Below are 20,892 nucleotides of genomic sequence, written 5' to 3'. Positions count from 1 at the left end.
TAATTATTGCCGTATTGGTCTCACATCTTCATCTTCAATTTAATGTATTCCCTACGAAAGTATCCCTCTGTATTGTCAGGTATCTGACTAGTGAGGCCTTGCTGGAAATAGGTAAAATGAGGGAACCAGGGAAGTAATCTTCTAGGCAGAATACCGCCAACTGGAGGTGAGCAATGAGACATGTATCTTGTTTTCAACCTATATGCATACCTTTTGTAACAATTATGGTGGTATTAGTGTATATGTTTAGTATATAATAAGACATTAGATTATCAAAGATCTACTGATCACTAGTAAAATTGAATTAATGGGTTCTTCGATTACAGTTTAAGCTCTCTTGAGCAACTTTGATGTTATTAATTTAATACAACAGAGAAGCTGCACCCCACATATTAATTAACTGTAAGTCCAACTTCAAAAGAGGGAATATGTCCAGACCAAGACATAGTCTTTTGCAGGCTAGCTTTATATAAGTTCCTTTAGGACAGAGTATAATTAATTCACATTAATCGAAGGGAAAGTAGTTTTATTTCCCATAAATAATATAGCACTCCCATTAGTCAAGATATTCAATTTATTATTTTCGGGCAGTAAATAATAAAATAATAAAGTATAGGTTTGTAGTTCAAGTATATCACCTGCCTTGAAAAAATTTGTGAGAACATCAATATTCTAAAGAAGACAACACGAATGTTCTGGTTTTGCACATTTCTGCTGTTGAAAGGTGCCATCTTTGACAACATTTATATTAACGTGCTCTCTAAACAACTGATGATAGTAGTATTTTCAGGCGTGGGTCTTAATTTGTTTTAACCAAGAGCTCCACTGAGTTCTTGGTTAAAAGTTGTTAAGTTGACGATAAGACACAGGTCAACACTGAGGACGCTTTTATTGAGGAAACATTTGGGTCTAAGGATCTTGACCACTCCTGTTATATATGGAGTAGAAAACAGGTATGTATAAGCAAATATACAAGTGATGACGTCAAGTGAGGAGCTACAGTGAGTGGTGGTCAGAGGTCACGTGATGGTTGTCTCTCGAGCTGGGCGGGGCGAAACACGATCCAGAATCATGTGGGTCAGGATGGAAGTGATGTTATAACTTCCTGTTTTCTGAACCACTGTGTCTGTCATCGCTTTCAATGATGCTTCCAAACCAGAACACAGTGTCATTACATCAGTGATATACACAAGAACCATACCGGCAAGTTGATGAATCAGATACATGTACAACATCTGGATATTTTTATATTGTAGACGTTTCGCCAACCATTTACTTTATCAATACAGTGCAAGGAAATAAACGGAAGACTGTAGAAGAGGAGGTAATCAGTCCCTCAGTTTATCAAAATTATAACATACAGAAAACAAAAGTGAGTGATGTAAAGTAACATCACGAATACTTTAATCACTAGATATAAATCTTAATTAATTATGTATACCCTCAGTGCATATACCAGTATCATATTATTGATGGTGTACAACAGCAAAAAGTTGAAAAATTAAGACATGTGCAACGCTTGGATTTCTGACCTGAGGAACTAACCACGTCTATCAAGGCTGACAGACTGATCACGTTCACACTACGTATACTGTCTCTAGTGTTTCATTCGCCCAAAGAAGACTGTTGTACACGCCAAACGTTTCGGCAATAAAGGTACCCAAATGCTGCACATGTTTTTATTCGTATATACCCTGATTGATGACTGGCTATTATTATTATTATAATGGAATTAAACGCTGAACCCGTAAGGGTTGATTGATGACAGAAATACACACTTGTCGGTGTATACGCCTTGTGTTTTAGTATTTGTAATTTAGGCACTCTTCATACTTATTTCAATATGGTCCTCAGAAAATTATAGGAAGCTGTGGTTAATTGTTTGCCCGTGTGTGCTCTAAAGAAGAGACAGAAAGGTGCCTTTATATTTATTTTTTTTATATTGAACAGATTGGGGTTTGTATCTGTGGAAATTATTTTTGGCTACCAAAATATTCCCGAAACGTTTTATAGTTTGAGCTTTAAGAGCCCTTAATATACCCACTTACATAATATTTGTACATAATATTTGTCCTAGGAAGATTTATATAGTTACACCAAGTAGAAAATAACCGTAGGAATTATTAATACAGTTTAGGACCTAAAATAGGTAAGAATAGGTCTAATATAGTCGTATTCGTTAAATAGCCAGCGTTGTAAATTCGAACTATATCAGCGAGGAGAGGCTAACTGTTTAGTTACGAATCACAAGTCAACGAGACTTGACATGTTAATTGAGTAGCCAGGAAACCGGCATAACTTACATGGGTAGAGGAACTACTAGAATAACGAAGCTTCCTCAAACACCGAGGATACCTATTAGTATCCAGACAGACCCCAGCGAACTGGATCTACGTTTCGGTCAGCATTATTGGCCAATTTTTCTGCTGAAGCGTGGACTGAACGTTTGCTGGGAGATTTTGGCAGATGTACAACACGGAAGCCCGTCATTACTGAGAGTAAGAAAGTGTAGCCTTCCCTCATTCAAGTATGTTGACTTGCCTTGTACTGTTAGGTATTATATAACAACAAAATCTTGTGGAATTTTCTTGCACGAGCCACTGGCGTGCCTGAGTTAATATCTCGGGATGTCTACGTCAACAGTTTTAGCAAAATTAGCTGCACAATAGGAGGCAGTTCGCTGAAAATCATGTTTCTAAATACTTGTGATATATTTTCATTTTTTTTAATACGTTATCACCCTAAATTCACAATTAAGTGCCTTTGCCAAATATTTGTATTTTCTTCCAAGTTTACTTTCTGTGATTTTCATGAGCTCCGTAGCTCGGTTGGTAGCTCACGCAGTTCACACATTGAACTCTGTGGTTCGATCCCCGGTACGGGTGATAACATTGAGAGCATGTTTCCTTAAGACAGCTAGGTGTTATCCGACTGGTGTGGGTCGCATCCTGGGGACAAAATTGAGCTATTTTGCCCTAAATGATCTGTATAAACAGGGGCTTTTTATATAGTATGTCACTTATGTCAGCTAAGTCTGTATATGTTGTATCATGTACTTGTAGAAATATAGATTATTTGTGGAAAATTACATTTATCTGTATGTAACTCATTATGTACATAACAGTAAATAACAAAGATAATTATTATTTATCAATGTTACATAGACAAGTAGGAATTTGGGACACCTAAGTCGCAAAAATGTCCCCCTTCGAAACCTACAACTGTCATATCCACAAGTTGCTCTGGACCTATTAATTACCAATGAAATATGTATAACCAGGAATACTGGCAAATATATAAATTTTGTGGACTGTATATTAAAAATAATAAATGGTTATATATATACACAATTACATAACAGAAGGAAAATATATCTTAATATCACTCACCAATTTGACTGGAGATTAATGTGTCATGTACAGGACCCCCCCTTTTGCCTACATTATTGAAAATATTACTGGCCAGAAATTAAACATAAATTAGACAGCTTATCTGAGGTTCCTGGAGTTGTCCTGTCCTGTCGCCTGATATCTCAAGTTATGCAAGAATGCACATCCAACAATTTCGTCTCCTATTTGAGAGGTGTCAACCCAATTTTGACCTCTAGAGCACGAAAAATTCTCCCCATTACACTAACGCTTCTAGTCCAAATTCAAACAAAATGGCGACTGACCTCCCCAGCCGCAGGTATCCCATTTTCGATAACATATTTCTTTTAAAAATACAATATAGGGCATCTATTTATCTATAAATTACCGTATTTCTGGAAAATATATACAGTATTTTCCACATTATTATTAATGGTATATTTAGTAACGCACCAAAGCCCACGTGTTATTCAGACAAAGCAATGGTGCAGCGTAGCTTTTCCATCCTGACTGGTTGTGGGTCTGTCCGGTCTGTGGCCAGTCGGGTTTTTAGTTATTATAGCTGATCGTTGCGGAATATTATTATTAAACTTATGTGGATCTAAAGTCATGTAACCCATTCAGTAGAAGCGAAGAAATCTTGATCCTCTGCTGCCTAATCGCTCCAGACTTACTACCTACCTGTACTCACCTACCTAGTTGTATCACTAACCCCGAAACATTATTAAAACTGCTGGCGCTTTGTACATCCATCAAAGTCCCCAGAGTGTACCATCTACAACGACGTAAATCATAATGATCCCTCCTGCCAGCAATCTCCACCACGCTGTCTGAATTGTTCGGAGATTATCCCTCTTATTCTCGTCAGTGCCCCTGATTCGTACGGGAAGGTGAAGTAAGTTTTTTGGAGATGTAGGAGGGTGATGGTATGACCAGGCCATGAACCATATGATCATATCAGTAACCAGGTATCAAACGTTACAATCAACCGTAGACCAGGCCGCAGGACCGTTGACCCCCAAAACCCTCTTCAGCTATACTCCAGGTTGGAATATATATATATACATATAAATATATTATATATATATATATATATATATATATATATCTATATATATATATATATATAATATATATATATATACACATACATATATATATATATATATATATATATATATATATATATATATATATATATATATATATATATATATATATATATACATATATATATATATATATATATATATATATATATATATATAATGTATGTATGTATATGTATATATGTATATGTATGTATATGTATATATGTATATGTATGTATGTATGTATATGTATATATGTATATATATATATATATAGAGGGAAGTACCACCTCTATAGCTGGAATGGGGACACTCATCCTCAGAGAAGACAATAAACGTACCTCAGGGAAAACTCAAGGTTCTCCCCGGAGCTGTTTGAATATATATATATATATATATATAATATATATATATATATATATATATATATATATATATATATATATGTATGTATATGTATGTATATATATATATATATATATATATATATATATATATATATATATATATATATATATATATATATATATATATATATATATATATATCTATATATATATCTCATATATATATATATATATATATATATATATATATATATATATATATATATATGGAGATGGGAAGTACAGTGCCTGCACTCTGAAGGAGGGGTGTTAATGTTGCAGTTTAAAAACTGTAGTGTAAAGCACCCTTCTGGCAAGACAGTGATGGAGTGAATGATGGTGAAAGTTTTTCTTTTTCGGGCCACCCTGCCTTGGTGGGAATCGGCCAGTGTGATAATAATAAAATAATATATATATATATATATATATATATATATATATATATATATATATATATATATATATATATAAGTTGAAAGTGAACATAGAAAAGAGTAAGGTGATGAGGGTATCAAATGATTTAGATAAAGAAAAACTGGATATCAAATTGGAGAGGAGGAGTATGGAAGAAGTGAATGTTTTCAGATATTTGGGAGTTGACTTGTCGGCGGATGGATTTATGAAGGATAAGGTTAATCATAGAATTGATGAGGGAAAAAAGGTGAGTGGTGCGTTGAGGTATATGTGGAAACATAAAACATTATCTATGGAGGCAAAGAAGGGAATGTACGAAAGTACAGTAGTACCAACACTCTTATATGGGTGTGAAGCTTGGGTTGTAAATGCTGCAGCGAGGAGGCGGTTGGAGGCAGTGGAGATGTCCTGTCTAAGTGCAATGTGTGGTGTAAATATTATGCAGAAAATTCGGAGTGTGGAAATTAGGAGGTGTGGAGTTAATAAAAGTATTAGTCAGAGGGCTGAAGAGGGGTTGTTGGGGTGGTTTGTTCATTTAGAGAGAATGGATCAAACTAGAATGACTTGGAGAGCGTATAAATCTGTAGGGGAAGGAAGGCGGGGTAGGGGTCGTCCTTGAAAAGGTTGGAAGGAAGGGGTAAGGGAGGTTTTGTGGACGAAGGGCTTGGACTTCCAGCAGGCGTGCGTGAGCGTGTTCGATAGGAGTGAATGGAGACGAATGGTATTTGGGACCTGACGATCTGTTGGAGTGTGAGCAGGGTAATATTTAGTGAAGGGATTCAGGAAAACCGGTTATTTTTATATAGCCGGACTTGAGTCCTGGAAATGGGAAGTACAATACCTCACTCTAAAGGAGAGGTTCGGGATATTTACGGTTTGGAGGGATATGTAGTGTATCTTTATACGTATATGTTTCTAAGCTATTGTGTTCTGAGCACCTCTGCAAAAACAGTGATTATGTGTGAGTGAGGTGAAACAGTTGAATGATGAAAGTATTTTCTTTTTGGGGATTTTCTTTCTTTTTGGGTCACCCTGCCTCGGTGGGGGACGGCCGACTTGTTAATATATATATATATATATAAATATATAAATATATATATATATAAATATATAAATATATGTATATATATATATATATATATATATATATATATATATGTGTGTGTGTGTGTGTGTGTGTGTGTGTGTGTGTGTGTGTGTGTGTGTGTGTGTATAATTAAAGATTTTTTAACTCCTAAAATAAGGATTAAAGCCAATTTACAACTTATACACGCTGAGTATCGCTGGGTCACCATCAGGAAAAGATCCGGGCTGGGAGAGAACCGGCCAACCTGCAAATAAAAAAACGACAAGGGGGGAGGGAGTTTTCCACCCTCCGTTGTGCGGTGGTGTGTGTTTAGTTACAGATGGTTGTCATACCTGCTGTGAGTCAGATTATGTGTGATTTTTATATTTATATATTTTGCTGTATTGTAATGTTCTAAATAAAATATAACAAACAAAAAAATAATTGTTGGGGCTGTGATAGCGGTCTGTGACCGCATGTTTCCCATCCGTGGATGGCATGATAACTGGCCTGTTATTGTACATTTGTCTTTAATCTTTCTGAATGTTGTTCATATTTAATTGTTAAATCTGTTAGGTATAAATTAGGTGCATGGGTGGGGCGGGGGGCAGTTTCCACCTTCAGTTGTGTGGTGGTGTCTGTTTAGGTTACAGATGGTTATCATAACTGCTGTGATTAGATTAGGTGTGATTTTTCTATATTTATATTTGATGTAATGTTTTAAATAAAATATATAAAAAAACAGAGTTACACCCATATTTGAGAGATATGACCTTATTTAAAATAATCAAAGGGATTGGAAGGATATATTAGTTCATTAGTAAAAGTAATATCTTCTATGTTTCCCATACCCATCCTGTGGGCAGTAGTCCAAAGATTATAGAGGCACATTATGGGTCCAGGGACTCGGCCGGAAAGTTTTGATAGCTCAACAAGTACAGTGGTAATAAACTATTTACATAGTTTTATCTGGTTACAGTCGTAATGAGTTATTCATATAGACATGAATTAAATCACAAAAAATATTATTACCTTATATTTTGGAAAAGCGTGGTTGAATTTAAGCAAGTTTAAGTGGTGCGTTATTTATAATAGACAAGAAGAACATAAGAACATAAGAACGAAGGAACACTGCAGAAGGCCTACTGGCCCATGCGAGGCAGGTCCAAGTCTCCTACCGGCTTAAGCCAATGCACCCAACCTAGTCAGGTCAGGTCACATTGACTTAAGGGAGGAACACGGCAACCGACCTGTTAGCACAAGCTATCAGGTCTAACTCACACCCACCCACATCTACTCAAGTATTTATCCAACCTATTTTTAAAGCTACACAACGTTCTGGCCTCTATAACTGTACTTGGGAGTTTGTTCCACTCATCCACAACTCTATTACCAAACCAGTACTTTCCTATATCCTTCCTGAATCTGAATTTTTCCAACTTAAAACCATTGCTGCGAGTCCTGTCTAGGCTAGATATTTTCAGCACACTATTTACATCCCCTTTATTTATTCCTGTCTTCCATTTATACACCTCAATCATATCCCCCCTAATTCTACGTCTTTCTAGAGAGTGCAGTTTCAGGGCCCTTAGTCTATCCTCATAGGGAAGGTTTCTGATACATGGGATCATCTTTGTCATCCTCCTTTGTACATTTTCCAGAGAATTTATATCCATTCTGTAATACGGTGACCAAAACTGTGCAGCATAATCTAAATGAGGCCTAACCAAGGATGTATAGAGTTGAAGAACAACCTGAGGACTCCTATTATTTATGCTTCTTGATATGAAGCCAAGGATTCTATTAGCTTTATTGCGAACACTTATGCACTGTTGTCTTGGTTTCAGATTACTGCTAACCAGAACTCCTAAATCTTTTTCGCAATCCGTAATATTAAGATCTACATTATTTAGTTTATATGTGGCATGGTTATTGTCCTGTCCAACATTTAGAACTTTGCATTTGTCTATATTAAACTGCATCTGCCACTTCTCCGACCACTGCATCAGTCTATTCAAATCTTCCTGGAGTGCTCGAATGTCCTCGTCAGAATGAATTCGACGGCCTATTTTGGTGTCATCGGCAAACTTGCCGATGTCGCTCTTTATGCCCTCATCTATGTCGTTTATGTAGATTGTGAACAGCAGGGGGCCCAACACTGACCCCTTTGGAACACCGCTCGTGACGCTTCCCCACTCTGATTTCTCCCCATTTATGCAAACTCTCTGCTGCCTATTTGTCAACCATGCCTCTATCCAGGAAAAAATTTCTCCTCCTATTCCATGTGCTTTAATTTTCCTCAATAGTCTCTGATGTGGGACCCTGTCAAAAGCCTTACTGAAGTCCATATACACAATATCATATTCATTACCATGATCTACCTCCTCAAATACCTTAGTGAAAAAAGTTAATAAATTCGTAAGGCAGGAACGCCCCTTTGTAAAACCATGCTGAGATTCGTTGATTAATTTATGCTTTTCAAGGTGGCTACGAACTGCCTCGGCAATTATTGATTCCATAAATTTTCCCACTATGGAGGTTAGGCTTATTGGTCTATAGTTCGAAGCTAAGGACCTGTCACCTGTTTTGAAAATAGGTATCACATTTGCCATTTTCCACTTATCTGGAACCATGCCAGTTTGTAGTGATATGTTGAAAAGATTAGCCAAAGGTGTGCTAAGCTCCTCTTTACATTCCTTTAGAACCCTTGCATACAGTTCATCAGGGCCTGGGGATTTGTTAGGTTTTAATTTATCTATTTGCCTAAGGACCATGTCACTTGTGACCCTAATAGTGCACAGTTTATTATCGTCCTGTTCTACATAATTTATCATTACTGGAATATCGCTGGTATCCTCCTGTGTAAAAACTGAGAGGAAGTATGTGTTAAAAATTCTACACATTTCCTTATCACTGTCAGTGAGCTGACCCGAGAAACTTTTGAGTGGGCCTATCTTGTCCCTGATCTTACTTCTGTATACCTGAAAGAATCCTTTTGGGTTAGTCTTCGATTCTCTTGCAACTTTAACCTCATAATCTCTTCTTGCTTTTCTAATTCCCTTTTTTATTTCTCTCTTTAACTGAATATATCGATTTCTTAATTGCCCCTCTCCTCTTTTGATTTGCCTATATATGCCTCTCTTTTGACCAATCAGATATTTTAATCTATTGTTCATCCATTTAGGATCATTTTTGTTTGATCTGATTTCCCTATTTGGAACATAATTTGACTGAGCAGCTAGAACTATGCCCTTGAAAGCATCATATCGGCAACCATCACCACCTACCTGACCCTTAGTCAGGTCATTCCAGTTCAGCCCACCTAAGTAATTTTTCAGTCCTATGAAATCAGCCAAGCGAAAGTCAGGGACGGAGACTTGATTGCCATTATTAGGGGAATTCCATGATATATTAAAACTGAGTGATTTGTGATCACTCTCCCCAAGCTCATCATTAACCTCAAGATTATTAATTAGTGTTTCCCTACTGGCAAGAACCAAGTCAAGGAGGTTATTTCCCCTAGTTGGCTCTGTCACAAACTGTTTTAAAAAACAATCCTGGATCGTATCAAGAAAGTCACCCGACTCTAAATTTCCTGTCAAATTGCTCCAGTCAATCTGTCTATAGTTGAAATCTCCCATTAGCACAACATTTTCGTATGTAGATGCCTTACGAATTTCGTCCCATAGAAGTTTACTGCACTCCCTATCAAGATTTGGGGCCCTGTAAATCACACCCAAAATTAGTACTTTGCCACTGTGGACAAAATACTGACATTTCTTGAACATTTGTGAGCGAGTTATCTTTAAATTCATAAATTTAATCTCATTCCAGCGTTTTAGTTTCATTCCAGCTCAATGACACAAGGTGTGGCAATTGTCCATCTGGCAAGTTTATGTTCAGTTATATCTACATCAGCTGATGATGCAAACTCCCAGTGATGATTGTAACCCAACCGAAGCCTAGTAGTAGTGACATAGGTAAGTTTTGTCAGGAAACAGGACAAGTGTTTCCTGACGCGGGTCTTAGTCATATGATGACCCGCAGCTCGAGCTTTTGGTCATCTGACCGAGGTCTTCTGTTGGCTTACCACCTTCTTAAAAAATAAGGTTATAATTACAGCCACCATTGGGGAATAGTTCATTAATAAGAATAGTAGTAGTGACATCCAAGAGTGCTTATTTTGTTTGATAAAGCTCTTGCTTCACATATAGAGAGGCCGGGTTCGATTCCCGGCGGGATAGAAACATTTCGACGCGTTTCCTTACACCTGTTGTCCTGTTCACCTAGCAAGTAGGTACCTGGGTGTTAGTCGACTGGTGTGGGTCGCATCCTGGGGTACAAGACTGAGGACCCCAGTGGAAATAAGACAGTCTTCGATGACGCACTGACTTTCTTGGGTTATCCTGGGTGGCTAACCCTCCGGGGTTAAAAATCGGAACGAAATCTTATATGCTTCCTGGATCATAGAACAGTGATAGGTGGCCTGACTAGTGTCACTCTCCTTCAGTCTCAAATCACTTAAGTTAGGCTGAAGTTCTTTTCGATTTATTTTTCTCAAACTTAAAACTGACAACCCATGACTGTAATCGTGGGCTGTAAGTTCATGCAGGTACTTTGGGTACAGAAAGTGCATCATTAGGTCATTTGAGAGACATTCGAGTTGCTCAGTAGTTTGTAGTGCTTGATCATTCCCCAGGATGCGACCCACAACGATCGACTAACTCCCAGGTACCTTTTTACTGAAGGTTAACAGGGACAGTGGGTGTAAGGAGACTCGCCCGTATGTCCCGCCCTGCCCAGGTGTACTTGGACTCCACTGTCAACAGTTCTGCCGTACCTGTGTCTGGCTTCTGATACAAGCATGTCACCATTGCTACTCAGGAAGTTCAGAGCATTTATGGATGATAAATAATCAGCTCCAGTTAAAGTGTCAAATTTAGAAATATGAATATGACTTTTGTATGCCTTTAATGAATTAACTGCATACAATTTAAAGTTATTCAAGATGAATAGATATTTCTTATATGTATTGTAATGCTCTCTGTATACTGTATAATAAATAACTAAACTAAATTAACTAAACTGAACAATTAAGTACCATGTCCAAATAAAATAAATAAATAAATGCTATTATTAATTTAGGATAGGATGCTCTCCAAAATGTTCCACGATCATGGTTTTCTCTAACACGTTTTCTTTAACTTCAAAGTTTATTCTCTATAAGGATTACAATGCTGAGTTTACAGAATTTGGTTATTGTGTGGTTTACATGTAGTAAAATAATAATTACAGAGTGTACCACTAGAACACCTAGCATGGCTAGGCATTTCGGGCAGACTTAAATTAAATCTTAAGTTTAAAATATTACAAAATTATGAGGTAAGTTGGTATTATGGCTAAGTGACTAAATACTAGTTTGTGTGTGTGTGTTTGTGTGTGTGTGTGTGTGTGTGTGTGTGTGTGTGTGTGTGTGTGTGTGTGTGTGTGTGTGTGTGTGTGTGTGTGTGTGTGTGTGTGTGTGTGTGGTGTGTGTGACTCAACAATCAATATTTGCACCAATAACTCATTACAGTTGTGACCGGGTGTGGAAGTGTGAATTGCTCATTACTCTATAATTTGTTCATGATTGTAGCCAAAGTATAAACGTAAGTAACCATTCTACAGAATTCATTACCTTTGTAACTTGTGAGCTCATTACCTTTGTACCTAGTTCGGCTATCAAAACTTTGGGGGCCCAGTCCCTGGACCCATTACGTACCTCTGTAATCTGTAAATACCTTTGTAACTTGTCATGATTGTGACCAGACTTACCTGGAGTTCATTACCTTTGTAAATTGTGAGTTCATTACCTTTGTAAATTGTGAGTTCATTACCTTTGTAAATTGTGAGTTCATTACCTCTGTAACTTGCTCAGCTATCAAAACTTTGGAGTCCAGTCCCTGGACCAATTATGTACCTCTGTAATCTTTTGACTACCGCCCACAGGATGGGTATGGGGTGCATAATAAACATATTAAACTAACAACTAACTAACTAGTTTGTGAGTTTAGCAATGTGAATGCTTTTGTTTTGGCACTATACATAGTTTCAGTATTGGAGTATCACAGGCCAACTTATGACTAGTTAAGATTCATTATTTTGAGATTGAGATTGATATTTCTGTTTATGGTCAAATGGGTGAGTGAGTGTGTTAACCACCAGGTGGTATTCGTGTAATTAGTTGACAGGGTGTATCAGGGAGATAAGATGTTTTCTGATAGTAGTTTTGAAGGTGATGAATGTGTCTGCAGTTTTAGAATTTTCAGGTAGGGTGTTTCAGGTTTCAGGGCCTTTGACATACATTGAATTTTTGTAAAGGTTTAGTCGGACACGGGGAATGTCATAGAGATGTTTGTGTCTGGTGTTGTGCCTGTGGGTTCTGTCACAACTATCAAGAAAGCGTTTTAGGTCAAGGTTAATATTGGAATTTAAGGTCCTGTAGATGTAGATTGCACAGTAGTAAGTGTGGATGTACTGAACAGGGAGTAAGTTTAGATCTATGAAGAGTGGGGGGGGGGTGTTGCCAGGGATGGGATTTAGTGATTATTCTTACTGCGGCTTTTTGTTGGGTTATTATTGACTTTAGGTGTGTTGCTGCAGTTGAACCCCAAGCACAGATAGCATAGGTGAGGTATGGATATATAAGTGAATGGTAGTGTGAGAAGGGCAGTTTGCGGCACGTAGTATCGTATCTTGGAGAGGATCCCAAGCGTTTTGGATACTTTTTTGGTTATGTGTTGGATATGGGTGCTGAAGTTCAGGTTGTTGTCGAGGTATAGGCCTAGGAATTTGCCCTCATTATGCCTGGCAATTAGAGTGTTGTCGATCTTAATGTTAATTTGCGCATCTCGTGGGCGGAAAACATTATATACTGAGTCAAAAAAGGAGAATTAGTGTGCATTACCTAGCAGAGTTTACTGCCAGAGGGGAATCATAGGCCTGTTTTCCGTGTGAAAATAATAATAATTGAACTTTGTGTCAGAGGAAAGAAAGTCTCCCTGAAAGCATTGAGTATACATAGTGTATAGTGTATACTACAGTGGCTCCCTAGTATATTGATGATAAAGGCTAAAGTGTCATTTGAAAACAGGTGAATTTGTAAATGAAGTGATAAGCCTATAGAGGCAGGTGCCAGAAGTCGCCAGAAACTTACCACAGGTCAGCTGTTTTTAATAATCTTCCTGGCCTGCTAGTGTACTCGCATATAATCTAGTGATACCAGTGAATAGCAGAATACAGTGTTGTAGTAGCAACTAACCAGCATTATAATGGTACTTAGTGGAGTGGAGTGACTTTCATTAGTTTCTTTTTCTTGAAATACGAGACGTTACTGTGAATTTCATATAACCTGTAGTTACCAGTGGTCGCAATATACACAACGAGAAGCAATTATTACTACAGAAAAAGCGTCCTTCCTCCAAAATTTGCACCAGTCAACTATAGTGATAATATAGCATTTATTGTGGTGGAGACGGAAAAAACAAAAATAGAAAAGCCAGATACAGCGATTGATAAACAAAGAGGTCGACTGTACGTCATTGTAGGAGCTGCCAGATATCACCGGCTCTTCAACACGCAAGTTATACTTTTGTATCAGTCAAATCACATATTACTCGGGTAGATAATTTCCAGTAGATCCTTCATGTGTTAGCTCAAATCACCGACCAGTATGTTTTAAATAAGTGACCCACTGAGTTAGTTTAGTTTAATATGTTTATTATGCACCCCATACCCATCCTGTGGGCGGTAGTCAAAAGATTACAGAGGTACATAATTGGTCCAGGGACTGGACTCCAAAGTTTTGATAGCTGAGCAAGTTACAAAGGTAATGAACTAGATCTGGTCATAATCATAACCAAGTTACAAAGGTAATGAGCTCCAGGTAGAGCTGGTCACACTCATGAATAATTGCAAAGGTAATGAATCATAAACACATTAATCATGAGAATTTACAAAGGTAATGAGCTCCAGGTAGAGCTGGTCAAAATCATGACAAGTTTCAAAGGTAATGAATGATAAACACGTTATCACATGATTACAATCATAGACAAATTACAGAGTAATGAGCAGTTAACAAACATAGCAGGGAATTCATCCATTGCCCCAACAACAGATGTTGCTAGGTGCCTGTCTCTCCTCGGTAGACAGCCATTGCAAACAGCAGCAAGTTGCCCCGGGATCTGCTGCCTGCACGAGCACCATCGACCCTCCCCAAGAGGTCCAAGAAGCCAGTGACTCCGTTAGCAGCCCGATGGAGAGCTGTCCTAGGGACATGTCAGCGTCCTGGTGGACACCAAGTTGATTGAAGATCCCAGGCCCTCGTGTGCACGGATGTTGAAGCTTGAGGAACTGAGTACACACTGCCTGTGGCACACCTGACAGCTGCCTCGTGGTCGAACTCCACGATGCTGTCCCTGTAGTGGGAGTTCCTGTGAGCCCGGCACTCCCTGCAGTGCCATCGCTGACATCGTGGGTTAGGGGAGAAGTACCCTCTACAGATGGGGTGGCGCTGGGAGTTGGGTGGGTGAGGCGGGGGAGATGCGCAGGGGTGAGGCGTTATGAGAGGGTCACTGTTTACTACACACGCCCTCCCCCTCCCCCCCAGCGGAGAGGGGGGGAGGCGCTGACTGGTCCTGACTCAACAACACCAAACCCTCTGAAACTGCACAACACTTCAACTATTTACGCTGAAACGATGCACTGGGATGTCCGTTCGCTGCTCTGGTATCTTCTCAAAGCATTCACACTGAGTTCTGTTAAGTGGGGACCTGGTCAGCCTCTTTGGCCAGGAGCTATCCTTGAAAATCCCGCAGCTAGCCCGCTACACAACCTGCCGTGTCGGCCATGTTGAGCCCTGTGCGTGACCCACTGATCAGAGCAGATCGACTGGTCCGAACCCTTGACTGGTCCGAACCCTTGACTGGTCCGAACCCTTGACTGGTCCGAACCCGGGACTGGTTTCAAACAGTTTCGTTGGACAATAAAGCAGACTGTAAACGGATGGGTTTGTAGGCGCCCTTATAAACACAAACATTAAAAATCAGGAACGTGACGGTAAGCTGTCCAATATACAAAAAGAGTTAGAAACAGAAATACAAATAGCTAGAGCTTCATTTAAGGAGGTTATTAATATAATATTCAAGAGGTTGCTAGTAGAATTGCAGTAAATCAACCATTCAAATCATTATGAAGCTGTGTGTAGTCTGTGGTCAGTCAAACAAACGGGCTTCCACATGGATAAATTGTCATTTTTGTGGAAATTGGTGTCACGCTCCTTGTGCAGATATCCCAGAACTAGCTACAAGCAGTATTAAAACAGAGAAGTGTTTTTGGGTATGCCCAAATGAGGAAAATCTGTGGACTAAAATCACAAGGGTATTAAAAGAGGATAACATCAAAGCTGCTTTCATAGAAAACCTGGAAGCTTTCTACAACAGATGGGAACATAAAAAGGCTGGGCTGAATGGTACTGCCCTTGATACTGGCCATGCAGTCACAAACTGTAAGGCTGGAGGTGATGTCCTGGTAGTCAGTAAATGTGGGGCTGATAGTGCTGTCCTGGGAGACAGAAATGGTGAAGCTGGAGGTGCTGTCCTGGGAGACAGAAATGGTGAAGCTGGAGATACTGTCCTGGGAGACAGTAATGGTGAAGCTGGAGATTTTGTCCAGGTAGTCGGGAATTATACGCAGGAAGGAATACATATAAATGACCTCATAGAGGACAGGAGCCATAGTAGGGAAACAAGTGTAGTCAAATATAAGATAAAACCAATATTGCAAACTAGAAATACCGCAGGAAATAGCAAACAAGAGGACTCCAATAGCAATAGTGAGGATAAATTACCAAAAACAACTGGTGGGAGCTCCATTGTTGGTGCTAGGGAGGATAGGAGTAAGACAGGGAAACATGCACCAACAGGGAATACAGTCACAGAAACCCAAGGCAAACGGAAACCAAGCCTGTGCTCATACTATGCACTTGGTATCTGCTGGCATGGGAAATCTGGAAAAACAGATGGGACATGCAACTATGACCACCCTAGAAAATGTCATGCCCATATGACAACAGGAAAATGCAAACTCCCTTCCTGTAAGCTTTTTCACCCTGAAATGTGTACCTCTTCAGTACAGGAAAGACTGTGCTATAACTTAAATTGCCAGGCATACCATCTAAAGGGGACAAAAAGATACAAAAGATCCAGGCCATGGGAAAACCTGGGTAGCCACAGCCACTCAAGAGGGAGAGGTCTTTTAGTGCCAGGAAGGAAAAAAAACTGGCAGGAAATGGCAGAAATCGTACACCAAATCCAGTCATTCCTGGAGTGGAACCACAGTCGATGGCTTCCACTCCAAACCAACAGATACAGATACTAATGCTGGAAAAAAAATCCCCCCCCAGTACCAACAATACCACCAGTCCGATAACATTCTTCTTTGCAAATATACAGGGTCTAAAGCCAGCAACAAACAACAAAATACCTTTCATCCGTGGACTGCTTGCAGAGGCAAAGGCAATGTTCGCGGCTTTCACTGAGACCCACATAAAGGATCACTTGGACAACGAAATATGGATCCCAGGTTACAACCTATACAGATGTGACAGAGTGAACAGGCAAAAGGGGGGGGGGTTGGCCTGTACATTGCAGAGTCACTTGTTTGCACAGAACTGCTTAATGCCTCAAATGACGTAGTGGAAGTTTTAGCAGTAAAGGTCGAGAACCAAAACCTAGTCATTGTGGTAGTCTACAAGCCTCCGGATGCAACATCCCAGCAATTCCAGGAACAGCTGTTAAAAATTGACCACTGTCTGGAAAATCTTCCAGCTCCTGCACCCAACATCTTGCTCCTGGGGGATTTCAACTTAAGGCACCTAAAATGGAGGAATATAGCAAATAATATTGTTGCAGTAATAACACCAGGAGGCAGCTCTGATGAAAACTCACACTCACACGAGCTTTTAAATCTCTGCACAAAATTCAATTTAAACCAGCAAATAATAGAGCCTACTAGACTGGAGAATACACTAGACCTCATCTTCACTAACAATGATGATCTGATAAGAAATGTCACCATATCAAAAACAATATACTCAGATCACAACATAATTGAGGTTCAGACATGTATGCGTGGAGCCCCAGACCGACAAAATGAGACTAGTCACGAGGGAGCATTCACCAAATTCAACTTCAATAACAAAAACATAAAGTGGGACCAAGTAAACCAAGTCCTAACCGATATAAGCTGGGAAGATATACTAAGCAACACAGACCCAAACTTATGCCTAGAACAGATTAACTCGGTGGCACTCGATGTATGCACAAGGCTTATTCCTCTAAGAAAAAGGAGGAGTAGATGTAAAATAGAAAGAGACAGGCGCTCCTTTTACAGGCGACGGAAAAGAATAACAGAGCGGCTAAAAGAGGTCAATATATCTGAAATGCGCAGGGAGACACTGGTCAGAGAAATAGCAAGCATCGAACTTAAGCTAAAAGAATCCTTTAGGAGTCAGGAATCGCGGGAAGAACTAAAAGCCATAAATGAAATCGAAAGAAACCCAAAGTATTTCTTCTCCTATGCCAAATCAAAATCGAGAACAACGTCCAGTATTGGGCCCCTACTTAAACAAGATGGGTCCTACACAGATGACAACAAGGAAATGAGTGAGCTACTCAAGTCCCAATATGACTCAGTTTTTAGCAAGCCGCTAACCAGACTGAGAGTCGAAGATCAAAATGAATTTTTTATGAGAGCCACAAAATTTGATTAACACAAGCCTATCCGATGTTATCCTGACGCCAAATGACTTCGAACAGGCGATAAATGACATGCCCATGCACTCTGCCCCAGGGCCAGACTCATGGAACTCTGTGTTCACCAAGAACTGCAAGAAGCCCCTATCACGAGCCTTTTCCATCCTATGGAGCATGGACACGGGGGTCGTCCCTCAGTTACTAAAAACAACAGACATAGCCCCACTCCACAAAGGGGGCAGTAAAGCAACAGCAAAGAACTACAGACCAATAGCACTAACATCCCATATCATAAAAATCTTTGAAAGGGTCCTAAGAAGCAAGATCACCACCCATCTAGAAACCCATCAGTTACACAACCCAGGGCAACATGGGTTTAGAACAGGTCGCTCCTGTCTGTCTCAACTACTGGATCACTACGACAAGGTCCTAAATGCACTAGAAGACAAAAAGAATGCAGATGTAATATATACAGACTTTGCAAAAGCCTTCGACAAGTGTGACCATGGCGTAATAGCGCACAAAATGCGCGCTAAAGGAATAACAGGAAAAGTCGGTCGATGGATCTATAATTTCCTCACTAACAGAACACAAAGAGTAGTCGTCAACAGAGTAAAGTCCGAGGCAACTACGGTGAAAAGCTCTGTTCCACAAGGCACAGTACTCGCTCCCATCTTGTTCCTCATCCTCATATCCGACATAGACAAGGATGTCAGCCACAGCACCGTGTCTTCCTTTGCAGATGACACCCGAATCTGCATGACAGTGTCTTCCATTGCAGACACTGCAAGGCTCCAGGCGGACATCAACCAAATCTTTCAGTGGGCTGCAGAAAACAATATGAAGTTCAACGATGAGAAATTTCAATTACTCAGATATGGTAAACATGAGGAAATTAAATCTTCATCAGAGTACAAAACAAATTCTGGCCACAAAATAGAGCGAAACACCAACGTCAAAGACCTGGGAGTGATTATGTCGGAGGATCTCACCTTCAAGGACCATAACATTGTATCAATCGCATCTGCTAGAAAAATGACAGGATGGATAATGAGAACCTTCAAAACTAGGGAGGCCAAGCCCATGATGACACTCTTCAGGTCACTTGTTCTATCTAGGCTGGAATATTGCTGCACTCTAACAGCACCTTTCAAGGCAGGTGAAATTGCCGACCTAGAAAATGTACAGAGAACTTTCACGGCGCGCATAACGGAGATAAAACACCTCAATTACTGGGAGCGCTTGAGGTTTCTAAACCTGTATTCCCTGGAACGCAGGAGGGAGAGATACATGATTATATACACCTGGAAAATCTTAGAGGGACTAGTACCGAACTTGCACACGAAAATCACTCACTACGAAAGCAAAAGACTTGGCAGACGATGCACCATCCCCCCAATGAAAAGCAGGGGTGTCACTAGCACGTTAAGAGACCATACAATAAGTGTCAGGGGCCCGAGACTGTTCAACTGCCTCCCAGCACACATAAGGGGGATTACCAACAGACCCCTGGCAGTCTTCAAGCTGGCACTGGACAAGCACCTAAAGTCAGTTCCTGATCAGCCGGGCTGTGGCTCGTACGTTGGTTTGCGTGCAGCCAGCAGCAACAGCCTGGTTGATCAGGCGCTGATCCACCAGGAGGCCTGGTCACAGACCGGGCCGCGGGGGCGTTGACCCCCGAAACTCTCTCCAGGTAAACTCCAGGTAAACTCTGCTACCAAACATAATGTAGTAGGTTTTGTCAGTGTTAAGCGTAAGTTTATTGGCTGTCATCCAAGTCGATATTTTGATCAGCTCCTCATTAACAATGGTGTTGAGGGTGGCAAGATTAGGGTGAGAGATGACATAAGTCGTGTCGTCAGCAAAGAGAATGGGGTTCAGGTGTTGAGATACGTTTGGAAGATCATTGATGTATATGAGGAAGAGCAGGGGACCAAGGACACTTCCCTGCGGAACTCCAGTTTCAAGTGGCTGTGTTGTTGATGCTGTGTCTTTAATGGTGACATACTGATACCTATTAGTAAGGTAAGATTTGAAATATGCAAGCGCATGGCCTCTTATACCATAATGGTCAAGTTTGTGGAGTAGGATGCCGTGGTCTACTGTGTCAAAAGCTTTTCTTAGGTCAATAAAAATTCCTAGTGGATATTCCTTATTTTCCAATGCTGTGTAAAGCAGATCTAGCATTTTTATGATTGCATCGTTAGTGCTTTTATTTTTCCTGAATCCAAATTGGCAGGGGTTGAGTATGTTTTGTGCCGTTATAAATGAATATAGTCTCCTGTGCACGAGTTTCTCAAAGATTTTGGATAGCAATGGTAAGTTTGATATTGGCCTATAGTTGTTTAAAGCTGTAGGGTCACCACCTTTATGTATTGGTGTAACCCTTGCCGTCTTGAGTAGTTTCGGGAAGGTGCTAGTTTCTACCTGGAGTTTACCTGGAGTTCCGGGGGTCAACGCCCCCGCGGCCCGGTCTGTGACCAGGCCTCCTGGTGGATCAGAGCCTGATCAACCAGGCTGTTACTGCTGGCTGCACGCAAACCAACGTACGAGCCACAGCCGGCTGGTCAGGAACCGACTTTAGGTGCTTGTCCAGTGCCAGCTTGAAGACTGCCAGGGGTCTGTTGGTAATCCCCCTTATGTATGCTGGGAGGCAGTTGAACAGTCTCGGGCCCCTGACACTTATTGTATGGTCTCTTAACGTGCTAGTGACACCCCTGCTTTTCATTGAGGGGGATGTTGCATCGTCTGCCAAGTCTTTTGCTTTCGTAGTGA

General features: G+C 40.1%; 1 protein-coding gene across 2 annotated transcripts in view; it reads left to right on the top strand.

The window, feature by feature from the left end:
- Positions 1-2,288: 2,288 nt before the first annotated feature.
- Positions 2,289-20,892, top strand: part of Ubr1 (Ubr1 ubiquitin ligase) — a 288,431-nt gene continuing 269,827 nt past the window's right edge. For both annotated transcript variants that reach the window (XM_070083324.1, XM_070083319.1), the window contains exon 1: positions 2,289-2,498. In XM_070083324.1, coding sequence (XP_069939425.1) covers positions 2,304-2,498 — 195 coding nt within the window. In that variant the 5' untranslated portion in view covers positions 2,289-2,303. The remainder of the gene's footprint in view (positions 2,499-20,892) is intronic.

Source organism: Cherax quadricarinatus, chromosome 9, assembly GCF_038502225.1.
Source record: "Cherax quadricarinatus isolate ZL_2023a chromosome 9, ASM3850222v1, whole genome shotgun sequence".
NCBI lineage: Eukaryota > Metazoa > Arthropoda > Malacostraca > Decapoda > Parastacidae > Cherax > Cherax quadricarinatus.
The sequence above is the reverse complement of the archived record's forward strand: the minus strand, read 5'-3'. Positions and strand labels throughout refer to the sequence as shown.